Source organism: Gadus chalcogrammus, chromosome 6, assembly GCF_026213295.1.
Source record: "Gadus chalcogrammus isolate NIFS_2021 chromosome 6, NIFS_Gcha_1.0, whole genome shotgun sequence".
NCBI classification, from domain to species: domain Eukaryota; kingdom Metazoa; phylum Chordata; class Actinopteri; order Gadiformes; family Gadidae; genus Gadus; species Gadus chalcogrammus.
Window position 1 is genome coordinate 14,224,885 of NC_079417.1, and position 17,500 is coordinate 14,242,384.

Here is a 17,500-nt window from a genome sequence, read left to right on the forward strand (position 1 = left end):
GGTGTTGGCGTTGTTCCCGTCTTCCCCGCGGAGCTCCGCGCCCTCCCTCCTCCTGATGTTGCCTCCGACGTCGTCCTCTTCGCTGCCGCTGCTAAAGTCCAACACCCCCCTGGAGGAGGGGGTGTTGGACCCTTCGCCCGGTGGGCTGTTTGGTTTGGAGGCATCAGCGGGCGCGGGTTTCCCAGAATCCTTCAGTGAGAAATAAACATAATGAATATAAAATAAACCTCTTCATATTGTTTCATATTGTCAATATCTTCATATTGTTTTGGATCCACTTATGTAGATGACACACAAGCACAACTTTGTCAACTAGCACTGTAGATCGTCCAATTAACGTAGTGTTGACTGGATGTCATTAGGGCCGAGCCTGAATATCCAGATATTCGTTCGTTAGGTTGGTATTTGCGTGTTGTCCCAATGGTTACGACGCACGCCAACTTTGTGATACTTTCTTTATATCGTCTTTGTGTATTAGCGTTATAACATGCAATTTTAAATCCATGTGACGTCATACTATACTAGTCCCTTTCTCGAGCACGGCCATTAACATCAACTGCTGCACAGACTCTGTCTGTGTCACGGTGTCCCATTATGGTCGCGACTGAGTGCCTCCGAAAAGGCACTTTGTTATTCCACCAAAAGAACTTAAAGGGCGTTTCCGAGCAGATTGGGACGTTCACAAACTGCGGACTTGATAAAATATAGGAATTTTTCTTTAAATGGTAAATGGACTGCAATTATATGGCGCATTTATAACCATTTGCCACTTAAAGCGCTTTTCCAATAGTGCCTGACATTCACCCATTCATACACCGACGGCGGGGTCAACCATGCAAGGTAACAACCAGCTCCTCTGGAACAATTAGTTTGGTTACTCAGGGACACCTCGACATCATGTTGAAATTCATGTAAGGCATATTACCACGTTTAAAACTAAAACAGACGGTTTTGGGCGTACTGCCCCTTTAAAAATCATCTCAGTCCGATGCTACATATTCATTAGGTTTCAGAGGGACCATAAAAGTGATATCTAGCACTCCCACGGTATCATCCCACTAGATAAGCCTTTCCCACTCTCGTCATGTCCATGTGCATGTCTGTATTTTCAACCCTTTAATCAGTACAACTACTGGGCCCAATGTGTACAGGAAAGCCTATGTGTTGGTGCATCTGTGCGTATGGATGTGTGTGTGTGTGTGTGTGTGTGTGTGTGAGCGTGCATGCGTACGTGTGGATGTGTGCGTGTTGATGTGTGTATATTCATATGTCTGGATGCATGCATGGATATCGACGCGTACGTGTGCCTGTGTGTATGCATGTGTCTTTGTGTGCGGCCGCGTATGCTTGCCGTGCGTGCATGTGGCCACTCTATCGTTGTTAATTGCCAGTAGTCGCAGTCAAGTCAAGCAAGGCCTGCGACGGAGCCTGCGTGCCGAGCAGAACCGGAGCGTTGGCTGGGAACCGTCGCAGGACGTTAAGGCCCGTCGCCGTGTCAATAAATAGGCCGACAGCAGAAGATAGGCTCCTGCTGTGTGGTCCGCCTGCTCCCTCCATTAGGACACTGGGTAATTACAGCCAGCTGTCCTACACTGCATCTGGGAGAGACACCAGAGGGGGGAGGGACAGAGAGACAAGAGGGAGAGACGGAGGGACAGAAGCAGGAATAAAAGGTATACAAAACGTTGGAAGTGTGCAAAGAGAATAAAGCGGAGAACGACAGATGGGAATAGAAGAAACTGTTTTTCTATCAGTTTAAGGCAGATAGATGACATGTGCAGGGTGCAGCTTGGTCGACTGACAGGGGGAACCATGTGTGAGGTGTCTCCTCTTTCACATGGGAAGGGAGCCGGGGGTGGTGGTTGTGGTTGGGAGGGGCCGCGGGGTCATATGGGCCGCTGGGGACGTGGGGGGTGAGCGCCAGCCCCAGAGTTTCTGGTTCCCTGGGAACATTTGGATATTACTCACGCCTGTCTCCTCCTCGCCGCCCGCCTCTTCACCGCCGTCGGCCCCGCCCGCGTGCGTGCTGGCTGTGACCACACCGGCCTCCACGCGACCCTCCCGCTATGGGAGAGAGGAACAACAACAACGGTGTTTGTTATCAGGGCGGGTGGTAGACAACTGATAGTACAGTAAGGACAGGCATGCTAAGGTATGACCACCTATGCACAAGCTGTTGGCTAGACTTGCATTGAATTAGATATATTAGTTACATTTAGTTGTCAGTGTATCGATGTGTATGAATGCGTTTATGAATGCGTGTACGAAGCGCTTTGAGGGGCTAATGAAAAGCGCTACGTTAACGCAGACCAGCAGTATGTTTTTTTTTACAGTACATTTCAAACAAATACAAATTGCATATTGTACAGCAGTTAGGGGGTTTGGCCCCTTGCTCGAGGAGGGGGAACATCGGGGATCAAACCCTTAAGCCTTTTGCCTGGGAGTCACAACACCCTTAACCCCCACACCGGCGCAGCCCTTGCTGAAGGACAAGGCCTGGAGCGCTGCTGGTCAACAGACGCCGGGCTGCTCAGGGTCTCAGACCTCCAGCAGCTGGCGGGTCAGGCAGGTCCCCTGGGTCTGCAGCCTGAAGAGGTTCTTGGTCCCGAAGAGCTCCCCCTGATGGCCGTCTGTGCCCTGCACCGCCTCAAAGTACCGCCGTGCACTCTCCCGGTCCACCACTGTGCTCTGCAGTTGCTGGGAGGCCGAAGGGATGAATGTCACAAAATACTGAATTACACATATACGGATATATATATAAATTCACATCGAAATGGGGAACATTTCGACTGGCTCGTAAAAAAATAAACAGACATATCTCTGGCCAATCCTGATAGATAAGAGTGGAGTTGATTTCTTTCATGTCATCAATAAAATAACATTCTACAATTTGAATCCTGCCTCTCCTTTTGTTTACAAGAATCTTACTACAGACACTCTCAAAACCGCTCCCAGGCGGCCGAGCTGTGCTTCTTCGCGTCACACAGTAGCACAGCCATTGAGTTTGGACCAAACACCGTCAATGAAAATCTGAACTTAATGGAAGTCTACTCCAAGGGAGGGGCTGAATCTTACAGGAGAGGACTTTAAACACATTTATCTATTTCATAATTTGCAAAGGAGGCTCTAATTTTTTTTATGGATACACATATATATATATATATATATATATATATATATATATATATATATATATATAATGGCGCTTTCAGCTACAGGTGTTTTTTACATTTTCTAAGAAACAATCATTCATTAGGAGCACATCAAATGTTAATGCACAAAGCTCATTTGGATAATGGGAGCAATATAATGCAATACATAGATGATATTCATGTGCTATTTTGGTAAGTGTTATGGGTTGCAGTTGCCCAAACTGGATTAGTCTTAATTCACATTCTTGGCGAGAGAAATTGATAATGTACCACATATACTATGCCTCTGCTGCGAAAGCCATTGCAAGAAAAATCACTGGCTCCAACAAGGAGATTGTAACAGCTGGTCACACACCGTAATGAGGATACATATTCTGTTACACGCAACCTCAAGGGACACACATACTCACACACAAAATAATTTAAATATGAAAAGCATGGTTTAACGTGGATCGCAGGTACCTGTTTGTAAACCTGTCGGAGGTAGATGATCTCCTCCACAGTACCCAATGAGATCAGCCGTAGCACAGTGACATCCCTCCACTGGCCAATACGATAGGCACTTTGAGTAGAAGAAACAAACTAAATTAGATTCACTCAAGACAAGTAGTTCAAAAAGTAGGACATCTTTTTGCATGAAATGCATGTCTCAAATATATCTCTGCGATTTAGATTTTGTATTTCTGAAAAAATAAATAATAATAATAATATATAAATAAAGAAAGAAAGAAAAAATTAACTGATTGAATATTATTTATTTATATAGATTAATTATTATATTCATTTATGTTTTTCATATTGCTAATTGTAATTGTTTCCACAATGGACATAGAAGACAGAGATGTGAATGCTGCTACACTAGCTGTAATCAATGTGATGTCTGTTATTTGACAAAGCAACATTGTAATTGCTTTGCTAGTTAACTAATTTGATCTTGGGGTTGGGGTTGGTGGTAGTGGGCATCGTACCGATCGATAGCTTGCAGGTCATTGGCTGGGTTCCAGGTGGGGTCAAACAGCACCACCACATTGGCTCCCACAAAGTTCAGGCCAAGGCCACCCGCCCTGAGAGAAAGTGAGTAACACATGTTAAACATTTTAGCAGGGGCGATTCTAGGTTCTGACTTTTGGGGGGGCTCAACCCGAGGAAGCCACAGGGGTATATGAAGTATATAAAGTGCTGTCCAAGATTTTTTTATTCCACAACCTTTATTTTATTAGTTACTATGCTGTTGTATGTCTAAGCCAAAAGCTGTCAGTGTCAGCTAAATAATGCAGTTCTGAATCACTAAAGTGATGAAAGGAAAAAATACTATTTGGATGAAGGACTAATCAATGGATGTTAACTGTTATAACAAATTTGAGGTATATTAATTTTCCTTTGTGTAAGTTTCACTCAAAAATGACCATATTTCCCCCTTTTTTTTAATTTACACAGTTACTGAAACACATTGGTACAACATGTACGAGATTAATAATATGAGAAACATACCACTATTTCGGGAGCAATAAACTACGTTGTCTCACTTTCAGGGACCCATACATTTTTATAAAACTTCTGATGCAAAAAAATCTTGTTCTGATGCAAAAAAAAAAGGGGGCTAATTTTCAGTTAAAACAAAACCGCTGGCATTATTTTATCAGCTGTGGGCGTTTTCATTGCCATAACAACGTGAGCTAATCAACAAGTACAACATGTTCTACACCAGTGGCTCTCAATTATTTTCTGTCATTCCCACCCTAGGAGACAGATATTTTTTCACGCCCTCCCTGAATTTAAATAGCCTACTATTGAGACCTGCTAATATTTATTTATTTAAATTAATAAAATTGGCGGAGATAACATCTGAAACAACTTAATACAATTTCCAAGTTCAGTTTATTAACTAAATTTGTAACATTTAAACAAGACTGCTAAGTCTATGTGAATCTCAAAACAGAGAAACAAGAGCATATGATTCACTGGGGTTTGCATTTAATTAAAAATACTTTTAAACAGTAAACATTGGTCACTTGTCAGCTTTATCAGCTTATTCCCTTTCAAAAAAAAAAAAAAAAGTTCATCTTTCAAGCATGAATAAAGACGCCAAGACCCTCTGTCATGACTTTGTACGATCAAAATTCTTGTAAAACTTCTGACCCTTGGTATTATGTTTATTTAAAATAAAATAAGTAACTTATTTAAATAAATAAATAAGACACAGTCCCGCTCGCCATGAGTCTCATAGTATTAGAACATGTTGTATTTGTTGATTAGTTGACGTTGTTATGGCAATGAATTCGCCCTCAGCTGATAAAATAATGCCAGCGTTTTTTTTCAACTGAAAATTAGCACCCATGTCAACTTTTTCTGCTCCTTGCACCTAATCATGCTTATCAAGCTACGCAGCATTACAATCCCTGCCGACTAAAACATGAAGCAATTCAAGAGGAGGCATAGATAGAATCGCCTTGTGGTCAACTGTAATTTAATAGTCATCTGACAGATTATGTCAAGGTTTTAAAATTATTATTATTATTATTAGCTGGTCATGTTATAACACAGCTGGAAATCGTGGATTTTCTGATAAAGACTAGCAAGCCTTTTTGACAGACAAAACAGAAACTATGTTAAGTGTGCTCGTGCTGCCTTTTTGGTTTTGTCAAACAGGAGATGCCCACCCACCAATCAGAGGTTAGAGATTCCTGCTGGAAGGTTGCGCTCGATTTCACTAGCCCATTTGTGCCTGTTCATTAGTGTACAGCATCTATTCTCTCATTGCTTGTGTAAAAAAAAAAAAAGGTAGAATATTAGATTTGTGAACGAAATGATAGGGTGGGCTAAGGCCTAGCTTCACCATGCTGTTTAGGCTTAGTAGCAATTATTTACAAAAAACAAATGAAAGAAGATACAACAAGACCACATTGTCTGATCTTGATTGATTATTATTATCCAAAAATAATATTTTTTGGTCGAGTTCATTCAACGTAATGGCTGTAATGACTTACATGGTGGAGACCAGGCAGAGGTTAGTGTGGGGGCTGCTGTTGAAGTCCTTGACGATCTTGACCCGGTCTTTGGCCTTGGTGTTGCCGTCCAGCCGGCTGTACTCCAACCCCTCCGCCATGCAGTAGCTCACCAGCACATCCAGCAGCTGCAGGGGTTCCACACACAGTCACAAACACATACCGAGAGCCCAGATCCTAGTTCTCAGTTTAATCTGCAAAGCGCAACCGGCCTTCCCGTAGGCATCCTTGCTCCCTACCTGTATCTGGATTCACTATGAGCTGCTCAGGGTAACCGCAACATCTGCTAAATGACTTCTCTCTTAACTTCTCTAAATAGAAAATAGTCATTCTCAAGTACACCGGGAAAGTTTTGATGCTTTTGCAAATCTATACACTCTAGCTTTCTTGCTGACATATTTCAAATCAAAAGTGCAGATATTTGTAATAATCTAGTTTGTCCTGAATAATTTATATATCCGGCACCTTTTTTGCTGCAAACAAGTCGCACATGGAACCAACTATGTTCAGCTTTTAAGACCATGGTAAGGAAGGGATTCCAGTGGACATGATAAAAAATAACAATGTCCTAAAAATCTCAAGAAAGATGGCCTTCAGGCATCTAGACATCTCCATGTAGGCCCATGTTTTACCCCCATGTCCTCAATTAGCAAAGTATCCATTGCAGCGATGTGCAAACACATACTCGAAGACACACACGTTAAGACACAACACACTGGACAACACACTACTTTTACCTTTGTGGAAAGAGAGAAAATAAGCACTTTGTCCCTCCTCTTCATGTAATATCTCAAGAGCTTCTGCAGAACCTGCCAGCAAAAGAGACAAGTCGTTAGAGACTGAACAATCTCTTGTTGACAAGGAATGACATGCCATGCCATTCAGTATGCCTCAGACCTTCATTTTCCCGCTGTACATGGGGTCAGATATAGCCTCAAACGCCTCTTCTTTGCATCTCCGCAGGAAGTCCGGAAACTTCTGGAAAACCTTCTCGCAGACGGCGCCCACTAAATCTTTCTGAGAGATGGTAATGGTTTGAGAAATGTCGAGTGTGAGTAATAGGATACAATACTGTAATATAATTGAAGTATGACAGTAATAAAGTTATTATCATCAAAAAATATATACTTGTTTCTTGCTGGTTCCATCCGTAGACCGCAGCAGGGCAACGTGATTTGCGACCTTCCTCAATATGGTCAAGTAGCTAAAGTACAGCACCTTCACTTCCACACCAGCAGAATTGGTCTGCGACGCAAGGAACACATAAGCCATCAAACGGTCAGCTATGTATGCTGCTTGAAAATGCATATGATATATACACATATGTAAAACATGCCATCGCCTTGACTCAATAGCAACGCCCGGCCTGCTACTTACTTTATAGCAACAGCTACGCCGAGTGCGACCGCTTTGACAGTCACATTTGTCCGAAGACCTCAGAATTAACATGACGTCTTCAGTGTCCAGCACAGTCTGATACACCGACCGCTGGAAGTCCGTCAGAGCGCAGTACACCACCTAGAACAAAACAACACAGTTCCTTCAACTGGGATTTGAGAAGCTCACCCATGGTAATCTTATACAGTTGTGATTGTGCTGCATAAGAACAACACTACAGAGACTGTGGAACATGCTATGAAGACTGTGATGTTGGAATGCGCCTCTACCCCATGTGGTACCCAACCTGTTTTGGCCTGTGACCCCATTCTTGGCTCTGAAAATGTTTAGCAACCGCCAAGATACACCAAATCAATATATTCTAAAGGGTTCTGATGAAACAGCTCTGTGGACTTACTCCGGCATCGTTGGGCTGCACCAAGACGGCGTGAACAAAGTGATCGAGGGGAGTGATAATAATTCTCTTGAGATTATCACAAAGAACACAGAGGAAATTGAATTTTGCTCAGCATCTGACCCACATTAAGTTCCTATTGTTATCCATAATGAAAATATCGAGCAGGGATTTTGATATAAATATTTGGGTGTAATGATACACCATCTGTTATCCTTGAAAGACCACATTGAAACTGTCTACAAAAGGACCAAGCAACGAATATATTTTTTCCCCACTGACTTATGTCTTCTGTGGGCGAGAAGATCAATTCTTCTTTTGTTTTTCACTTCTGTGATTATGAGTTGCCTCAACAAATAAAAATCTACTCAAAGAGTGTAGGTCATCCTGCTGAGAACCTGCTGATTCAGCCTATCATATTAAGGCCATCAATATTGCCTTTGTTTAATGTCAAATCCAGGTCTTTTTTGTCTTGAATTTTTGGGTTCATGTTCAGCTCAAAAAAATGTAATCCTTTAAATATCTAAAGCTTATAGGGAGGAGTGGAAGCACTGCCCTACCCGGTCATCCTTCTTTGGTAGCTGGTCCTTGATGAGGGCCTTGGTTCTCCTGAGGAACCAGGGGGAGACCCTGGTGGCCAGCCCCCGGACAGCCCTCCTGGCGGTGGCTAGGGAGCGCTTGGTTGCGCTGTGCTTCTGGCCCTGCTCCACCGGATCAGAGTACCGGTTCTTGAAGTTTCCAAGGCTTCCCAGACATGCAGGTATGGCCCTGAGATGTAACACAATGACGAATAAACCAATGATGAATACAACCATAGACAAAAAGACACTGTTGTTTATTTCCCCTTGCGTTTCCTAATATAAATAATGTTGATTGAAAAAAATACCATAAAAAAGGATTTAAGACTGAAATAAATACAAAAGTTCTTATGAAAAATGCGCACTGTTAGCAAAGCAAATCCTGAAAGTTAAAATGTTGGATATAAAAACATACCAATCCATGACACACCAGAACTCCTCCAGGTTGTTTTGCAGTATGGTCCCAGTCAGACCAATTCTAACCTATGATAAAAAACAACAGAACAACAGAATGTTGTTACAATTTGCAATACAATGCTCGCAGTAGAATGGCACGCCAACTATTGATAAACTTACCCAGAATAGTATGGGGTCAGAACAGTCTCATTAATAATGAATGCACAGAGAAGGATTCACAAATGTATTTTGTGATTTATACATAAATTACTCTCTTCTCACAAATACATTTCAATGCACACACAAATGGATATGGGTACGCATAAATGTAAAATGTATCCATAAACAAAATTAAGTTGTGAATCCTTCTCTGTGCATTCATTATTAATGAGACTGTTCTGACCCCATAGAATAGTAGCTCACAAATTTGGAATCAATTAATGCAAATCATACCCAACAGGAGAATATCTTATACATCTCTTACCTTGCACTTGAGCTCCTTCATAGCCTGTGTTATCTGGGATTTAGGATTCTTTAATTTGTGTACCTCATCCACAATAACAGCAGACCAGTCGATACTGAAACAAATAAGCAGTACAAAAAAAATAATGTTTCAATTACAAAACATGAAATGTAGCCAAAATGAGTCCCTTTCGCCCTCAATATACCCACCAACATATGCGGTATGCTTCAAAAGAACAAAACTGAGTTTATAAAAAATTCATTCAGTGTTTTTCTTGATTCAACAGTTAAGTAGCCATACAAAATATAACTTTTTTTACAAATACTTTTACATCCTGCATCTATTTACAGTCATGATTTGCTAGTCAGGGCTACCTATTGAACTGATCCAGACAGAGGCGAAGGGTCTCGTAGGTGGTGAGGGCGACCTCAAAGCGCCCGTCCCTGATGCGGGACAGCTCCTCCTCCTTCCGCAGCCCGTGGATCACCACGCACTGGAAGTGGCCCCAGGTGTCCAGCTCCTCCTTCCAGTTGTACAGCACCGACAGCGGGGCCACAATCAAGAACACCTAGCACACACAGACACACACGCACACACGAGTACCGACCTTGTCTTGTCACAAGAACATAATTTAGGGGTCGCACCAGTACAAGTTATTCAATGTAATTCAATTTCATAGTACTACAAATTTGAGCAGAAATGTATCAAATCCATTACTACTACTACTAGATTACTACTGGAGTTATTTACTGGATTACTGGATCCATGAGTACATTACTGAATATATTGATTTTCATTCGTTGTTTGGGAACGACTATAAGTGCTGATATACAGAATAATCAAATGTTGCCCTTTCAAACTTTCCAACATGCCGCTGTGCAGCAGAAAATTAACATATTTCATAAGCAGTTTAAGTGTTATGGAATAAGAAAGATTCTTTGACATTGTTCACTGATTTCTAGCACTGTGTGCATGTCAGATGAGTGTTGCTACATCCTCCAGCCCTACCTACTACTCACAAAATAAATACGGTATGTATACACACACACATACATACATAAAGGAGGTGTGTGTGTGTATATATATATATATATATATATATATATATATATATATATATATATATATATATATATATATATATTAATACAATGAAAACTTTTGTGGTTTTGGTTTGATTCCTCTCTTCAGACCTACCTTGCTGGGTCTCCTCTGCTCTGAAAACGACTGAGTCCTGAGGAATCGAGGCTTGTTGTTCTCAACGTCCTCCCAGGTTCCGGTCTTGTGAAGCACAGCGCTAAGAAAGCCAATGACCTATGATGATGAACAGCAACGGTGCCAGAACACAATGAGAAAACACAAAAGGTACATAAATACGGCTGAAAGAAATAGCAACAAATATTGGCCAGATAGGCTTTTTTGCTGTTTATACCTGAACTGTTTTCCCTAAGCCCATGTCATCCCCAAGGATGCAGCCTCTGGATAAGTTCACGTTTTCATGAATGAACTTGATGCCGTCTCGTTGGTAGTCCCTCAAGTACCTGTTGACGGTGTATGGGACTTTCTCACCCAGAGAGAGCACTAAGTGAACAGCCGTGCCAAGGGGATTCAGGCTGGGGAACAGGGGCTTCTCATGGGAGATCTGACCGGAGCCGGCTCGTTGAAGCTTGGAGACTGGTATCGTTACTTCTTTTTCAGCATCAGCATCATCATCATGGATGTTGTGATTGATAAACTTTACCAACACCGTGGTATCTTCATGATTATGAGTTGAGGAGGAGAGAAGACTCTGGATTGTTGCCTCTTGCAAGGAACCATCCTTCGGGTTCGGTGCAATGCATCCGTCACCTTCTTGCCAAATGACTGAAACATTAACATTAGATTAGGCTAATAGAGGCATTAATTACCAATGTATAATTGTACAATACATTCTAATTTTACTAACAAACCTTTGGCGTCTGTGGTAGAGGATGAGTCCATCTCGGTGCATTGCGTGTGTTTCTACTCCTGTTTCACAGCTTAAGTTAGCTAACGTAGCCTTTTTTTACTCGGTTAACGTCACAACCGGGTCTAGACACAAGAGACAAACATTTATATTGTTTACAATTTTGATACAGCTTGCAAACATGATGGTTAAAAAAAAGTATTGCGTGCTGATGGTTTAGAGTTGTGTCTGTGTTCATGATTCGAGTGAGGATGCCCGAGCATGCCCTGCCCCGTGTTTATTTACTTTTCCTTTGAAAGCCGCACTTTCGATTTTTTTTACATCGCGTTAAAAAAATCCCAACAGCGCAAGTATCGGCGCCAAATGCGATGTGTTCAATGTCTATAACATAATCTTGTATATGGGTTGCGTGTATGTTTTTCTGCGTTTCCGAATAAGGATTAAATAGAAAGTGCTGAATGGATGGAAGGATGGATTGAAGGACGGATTTATACAGATAGAAAGAAAGACAGACATAGATTTTTTGATTATTATTATTATTTTAACTTGCATGTGTTATCGAAGGCCTATCTTATCATCAGTTTCACCATTTAATATCAAACATTTGTTATAGTTGTTATAGGCCAATTTCAACTAGGTGTCATAGAACTAAACTTAACACCCTCCCACCTGACAAAACTGACATATTCAATCTAATTCATTGTCTCCCACCCATTTCACCCCACTTGTGTAAATTGTTTCAATGTATGTTGTTCTTGTGTTTTTTATGATTGTTGATTTTGTTTTTTAAACACTGCCCTGTAAGGTGACCTTGAATGCTATGAAAGGCGCCCTCAAATAAAATTTATTATTATTATTATTATTAAGGTCGATAAAAAAGTCTGTATTTTTATTGGATGCAGGTCTTATACCGTTATCCATCAGTTTGCATCTATAGCCTACAACCACATAATTTAAAATGGCTGTGCTATGAAAGGCCAATAGAGGATGTAACAAATAGGCTTGATTGAATGTAAACAATTTAGGACATTCAGGCAATTGTCATTTAACAGCAACGATGGGATGTTGACAAGAATATAGGAGAGCCATCGTAGAGCATAGTCACAGGCCTCCTTCTAATCCAACGTGCTGCACTCTCCTCCTTGTGAACGGAGCCAGCGAGGGCCACTGTGGTTCAGCAAGAGAACAAGTGTGTGTGAGATCTCACGCAGTATGTAAACCATTTGACATCAGTGTTTGGGCTTTCTTTATGGGAACATCTGTGGCAGCTGCACTATAAATTCCCAGGATCGGAAAACAGGAACAAAAAGTCCCATTTTTGTATGGCAGTGTACCATGGCAGGGAGCGGACTCTGAGCCCTCCTCATCTGGAGCGTTGCGGCTAACGTTTAGACCACGTTCAGTCGGGGATGGAGCTCGGATACCGTGCTGCTCTTTGTTTATGAGTGTTGTCTGCATAGCAACAGCTATCCTTAGAGAAAGCATATTGATGACTATTATTGCAAATTGAAATACAATGACGCAAAGTTCATTTGTGTGTCATTCATTTTTAATTTATCCATTATTTACATTATTTAAATATATTAATTGAATACTCCATCTTTATTAATAAATAAAAAATATATATTTACAATTTCACTGAAAGATAAATGTTAAAAAAAATATATATGTATATATATACATTTTATCTTGCAGACAATACACATTTGAATGAAAGTCCTCACAACAAAACCAACCCAGATTAAATGAATGGCCTAAACTTCTCCCTGATGAACATCAGTAGATCACCCCTGCACATGAGTGCTCATCTTGATCTTATGAAATTGGCCCAGCAACCTCTGATTTGAATAGAGCACGGTGCATGTCGGAGCAGACGTTCGCTGGCTGTCTGTTGGTCACAATCAGCATTTGGAATAGGTAGGCTTGAATGGAGGTCTTGCGGTTCACACTCCAGAGGAAATGCTCCATCTGTGTTACTGCCTCTCTTCCTCTCATGAGTCAGAGGGCCCAGCCTGGGCCAAAACCAATTACCAGCAGGCCAAAGAAGGACAGTTAAGATTAATAACCATTGATTTCCATCAGAGAAATTAAATAACGTTGATGTAATTTCTGTTTATGTGTTTTGTTTTGGTTTGCATTACATACCCTGTTATGTTCATCAGTAATGAATTCATCATGTTAGAGTCAGTGCACAAAGTAAGACTTGTATTAGAATGATGTCACATCAGCATTGGTTATGTCGACATGCTTTTTCAATCAGAGGAACTGGAACACAGAAGCCTCAGTCAGTGGATATGATCACTCTTTTCCTTAAGAAAAATATGATATGGTCTTATCTTTGTTCTGAAATGTGCTCTCAGTGCAATACATTAACTACCTTATTTGCAGGACCTCAGAAATGCAAAGTATCTTTTACTTATTATTACAGTCATTGATGCTGCCAAGATAGTTAATAATTCAATGTTATTTCATTTCAAGACAATGTTATTTGATGAGATTTTTATTGCACCTTTTAAAAAATAGGGTTTTCATAGTCAAAATTACAAAGGAATTAGGGTGAATTAATGCCACCAGAATAGGGCAAAATAAAAGAGAGAAGCCCGAAATCAATTTGACAGACTTTACAATTTAACAATGTCTGCACGTACACTTTTATCGGTATCATTGCAATGACTTGAGTGTGTTTTCAAACTCTGTTGCACAGTTGCACTGCAATTAAATCATTCAGGGAATATGCAAAGTGTCTCTCTATGGAGCGCCAGGCCTAGTCCAGCCCTCCAGGGAGGGGAACACAGGGGAAGACTGGAGTCTGAATTGGAGGCTGTTCCCCCATGACTGCCTCTTTTCTTCAGGCCACATAGAGCCCGTGGTTCCATTTACTTTGTTGGCAGATTGATAGTTGTTTAAAGGCAGCTATAATCTCATTTTGATTTTATATTATTTACGATCCAGTCATCCAGCACTTCTAAAAGTTACTTTAGACACTGTAAATAACTTTTATTCACTGAAGCCCATGGACAAAAGAGGTGCTGCCATGCTTTTTAATTAAGTTGTACAAAAGTTGAATCTCTTCCAAGCAGCTTTGAATATAATCCAGTTTCTTTCTATCCGTTTCCCCCACCTCTTTCTTTTTTATCTGCCCCCCTACTCCCTACCCTCCCTCTCCTGTCTGTCTCTCTGTTCTTCTAGTCTTTCCTATCTTCCCCTCTCTCCTTTTTTCTCTCTCTCTCTCTCTCTCTCTCTCTCTCTCTCTCTCTCTCTCTCTCTCTCTCTCTCTCTCTCTCTCTCTCTCTCTCTCTTGCGGATCCCTCGCTCTTTCCCGCTCTTGCTCTCGATCTCCCTTGCTTTCTCTCCCCCTCTCGCCCCTCTCTTTCTCTCTCTCTCCCTTTATTTTTCTCAATTACTGAGGCACTCAATTAAGCAAACACAAGGCAGGCACTTGAAAGGCACCCCTCTGGACATAGTTGCATGGACTCTGTGAAAGTAAGGGGGCTCTAGTACCCACCGTTACAGAAGCAAATCCATCCCCGCTAAAGCATTGCCAACGCCAAGCACAACCGAGCTAAAGCATTAGCCTTACTCCATCCCCCCAACACACACGTACACACACCCACACCATTCACTCTTCTTCTGCATCCTTAACTTCTGCATACCACCCAGTCCTCTGAGATAAGCGACTCCCCATGTTGGCTGACTTGGACACACTGTTATCATACCAAATGTTCTTTGGCCGCTCAACACCCGGGGGCCTCCGCTGACCCCAATTGGGGGGCGCCTCGTCGCCCTTTTGTGTGGTGGCCTGGACGGAACATTGTGATTCGTAGCTCGTCGTGTATTTTGAGCTAACTTGCCGTTCGTTACAATGCCAGGCCTTACAGGAGGCCTTTTGTTCATCCACACAAGCCCAAATAAGTTCATCCACTGCACCGTAGCGCCAACTGTGGCATTGCTGTGCGTGGTTAGAGATGCGTATGCTATGTATGTATGTATATACGGGATCGGTATTGCAGGGGTATGCTCATGTGTGTGTGTGAGTGTGTACAAGTGTGGGTACATGTGCACTTTGACGTGCGTGCGTCTACGTGGGTGCGAATCACCTCAGCCTACCTCAGTAGGGGCTCTCTTGCGACAGCTGATTCAGCGTTTGAGGGCCACAAACCACATAAAAAAAAGAAAAAAAGACACAACTTCCTGCCTTCGTTTGGGCGTTTCAGTATTCTTTTTCGTTCGACTTGGACTTGGAACCAGCCACCCCTCCCCTCCGCCTGCTGGGCACGATTGACGGGCACAAAAGCCGCCCGGTCTTGGAATAAAAGTATCTGGCCGCTAGACAACAATCGCCCCCCCCTCCTCCCCCACTCTCTCTTCCACCCTTCTGATTCTCCCCTGTAAGCCAATGTGAACACCGATTGGGGACTCGGGGAAACTGCATGACTGCGCGACGCCAACAATGAGGCCACACAAAAAACGACCCGCTCAGCAGAAGTAGGCCCTTTTTCGTTTCTCAGGCGTTTAAGCATGCAATTATGTTCCCGGGAGGGAGGGGGGGACGGGGAATGGGGGGACACAACACAGTGTCTGTGGTGGAGCTAGAGGCTCGGGAGAGAGACCTGCTGCAGACAAGGGCCCTCCAGACGTCGTGAAAGGAGTAATTTTTCTGTCTGAAGGGGCTGTTGGCGTCTCCGGTGTGAAGGGAGATAACTCGACATGGCGAGAGTGTTTATGAATGGTCGGCTGCTTTTGTGGTTGTGTCTGTGTGCATGTCGGTGATTGTGTGTCTGTCTGTGTGTTTGTGTGTGTGTGTTTTTGTTTGTCTGTGCATGCCATGATCGAGCCCGTGCATGCCATGATCTGACGTGCCTTGTCGAAGATACCACAAAGCTTGAAGATTACGTTGAGGCGCTTGATGAAACTCTTGGGGAGCCAGGAGAAGTCGACAATGTAGACAGGATTTGTGACCATATAGTCGAGGCAGTACAGCATGTGACGACAATAGTTTGCCCCAAAACTAGACGCACCCCTGTGGCCAAGCCCTGGGAGGACAAGAAGTTAAAGGAGCTCACCAACCGAGTAAGAAAATCAGCCTCGGGCCCGAAGAGCGCAGGAAACTACAGAAAGAACTTTGTTCCAAAAGAAAGACGCTAATGAATGAATACTTTGGACAAAAGTGTGACGAAATAAACCTCCTTCACGAAGACAAGAAGGTCTCCCAAGAATTTAAAGCGGCACGGAATATGGCAAGTGGCATGCGCAAACAAGTGTATGTGGGATGCAGCAAGACCGCGCTTGTAGATCATTTTACAGAACACTTCCAAGACCGAGGTGACACCCCCATACCTAATGACTTAGCACATGCCGACGAACTCGAATTTGTCAAAGCTGGACTGGAGGCACAAACTGACATCAACCAGGAAGCGCCACAAGGCGAGGAAATCAAGGAAACCATGCGAATGTTGAAGAACGGACGCTGCGAGGGTGCCGGAGACCGCCTTAGAAACAAGCAAATAAAGTATGGTGTGGGTGCAAGACAGCTCATCCAGTGGCTGGTACTACTATTTGCAATTATATGGCAGTGTGTATGCGTCCCGAAGACCTGGTGCGAGAGTATTATTACCGCACTCTACAAGAGAGGAAGACACTCGGACCCCGCTAACTATCGACCACTAAGCGTGACGAGCACACTCGGATTACTACCGATGGTCCTGTGTAAACGCCTGGAGGCAGCCTACAACATCATACTCGACTGGTCACAATGTGGGTTCAGACGCAATTCGTCGTGTGCCGATGCAGTGCATATACTCCATGAGTGTATAACAAAATGCGGAAAGGAGCTCTTCATATTGTATATAGACTTGACTGCTGCCTATGATAAATTGCCTCGGAAACTACTGTTCGTCCTACTTTACAAGCGCTTCAAGTGTCATCGCTTAATCGATCTTATAAAAGCAATCTACACGGGTACCACCGCCACCATCAAAGGCCATTGAACCAGGTTTGAAGTCAACGAGGGATGCCGCCAGGGTGGAATTGAGGCGCCCCTGCTCTTCAATATATACTTCGATTTTGTAGTACGTATTATTGACCGCCGCCTTGTTGATGAGCTTGGTACATCTTACGGTGTGGAATTTGAATACTGTATCCCAGGTGAATGCACGAACAGAACTCAGCG

The 17,500-nt window shown here is 42.7% G+C and overlaps 1 protein-coding gene across 4 annotated transcripts in view; it reads right to left on the bottom strand.

Moving 5' to 3' along the window:
* The window catches only part of ercc6l2 (excision repair cross-complementation group 6-like 2), a 17,157-nt gene extending 5,512 nt beyond the window's left edge, over window positions 1-11,645 (bottom strand). For 2 of the 4 annotated variants that reach the window (XM_056592998.1, XM_056592999.1), the window contains exons 1-17: window positions 11,336-11,645; window positions 10,819-11,249; window positions 10,584-10,700; window positions 9,761-9,954; window positions 9,408-9,501; window positions 8,943-9,010; window positions 8,510-8,717; window positions 7,535-7,675; window positions 7,286-7,402; window positions 7,055-7,174; window positions 6,895-6,966; window positions 6,140-6,285; window positions 4,121-4,216; window positions 3,615-3,714; window positions 2,545-2,697; window positions 1,969-2,064; window positions 1-189 (exon numbers count right to left, since the gene is read on the bottom strand). The exon at window positions 1-189 is cut by the window's left edge and continues 703 nt beyond it. In XM_056592998.1, the coding sequence (XP_056448973.1) occupies window positions 1-189; window positions 1,969-2,064; window positions 2,545-2,697; window positions 3,615-3,714; window positions 4,121-4,216; window positions 6,140-6,285; window positions 6,895-6,966; window positions 7,055-7,174; window positions 7,286-7,402; window positions 7,535-7,675; window positions 8,510-8,717; window positions 8,943-9,010; window positions 9,408-9,501; window positions 9,761-9,954; window positions 10,584-10,700; window positions 10,819-11,249; window positions 11,336-11,366 (2,373 nt within the window). In that variant the 5' untranslated portion in view covers window positions 11,367-11,645. Of the gene's footprint in view, window positions 190-1,356; window positions 1,599-1,968; window positions 2,065-2,106; window positions 2,698-3,614; window positions 3,715-4,120; window positions 4,217-6,139; window positions 6,286-6,894; window positions 6,967-7,054; window positions 7,175-7,285; window positions 7,403-7,534; window positions 7,676-8,509; window positions 8,718-8,942; window positions 9,011-9,407; window positions 9,502-9,760; window positions 9,955-10,583; window positions 10,701-10,818; window positions 11,250-11,335 lie in introns of those variants that run through there. The other 2 variants (XM_056593000.1, XM_056593001.1) reach the window with 2 other exon arrangements.
* Between the last annotated feature and the right edge of the window lie 5,855 nt (window positions 11,646-17,500).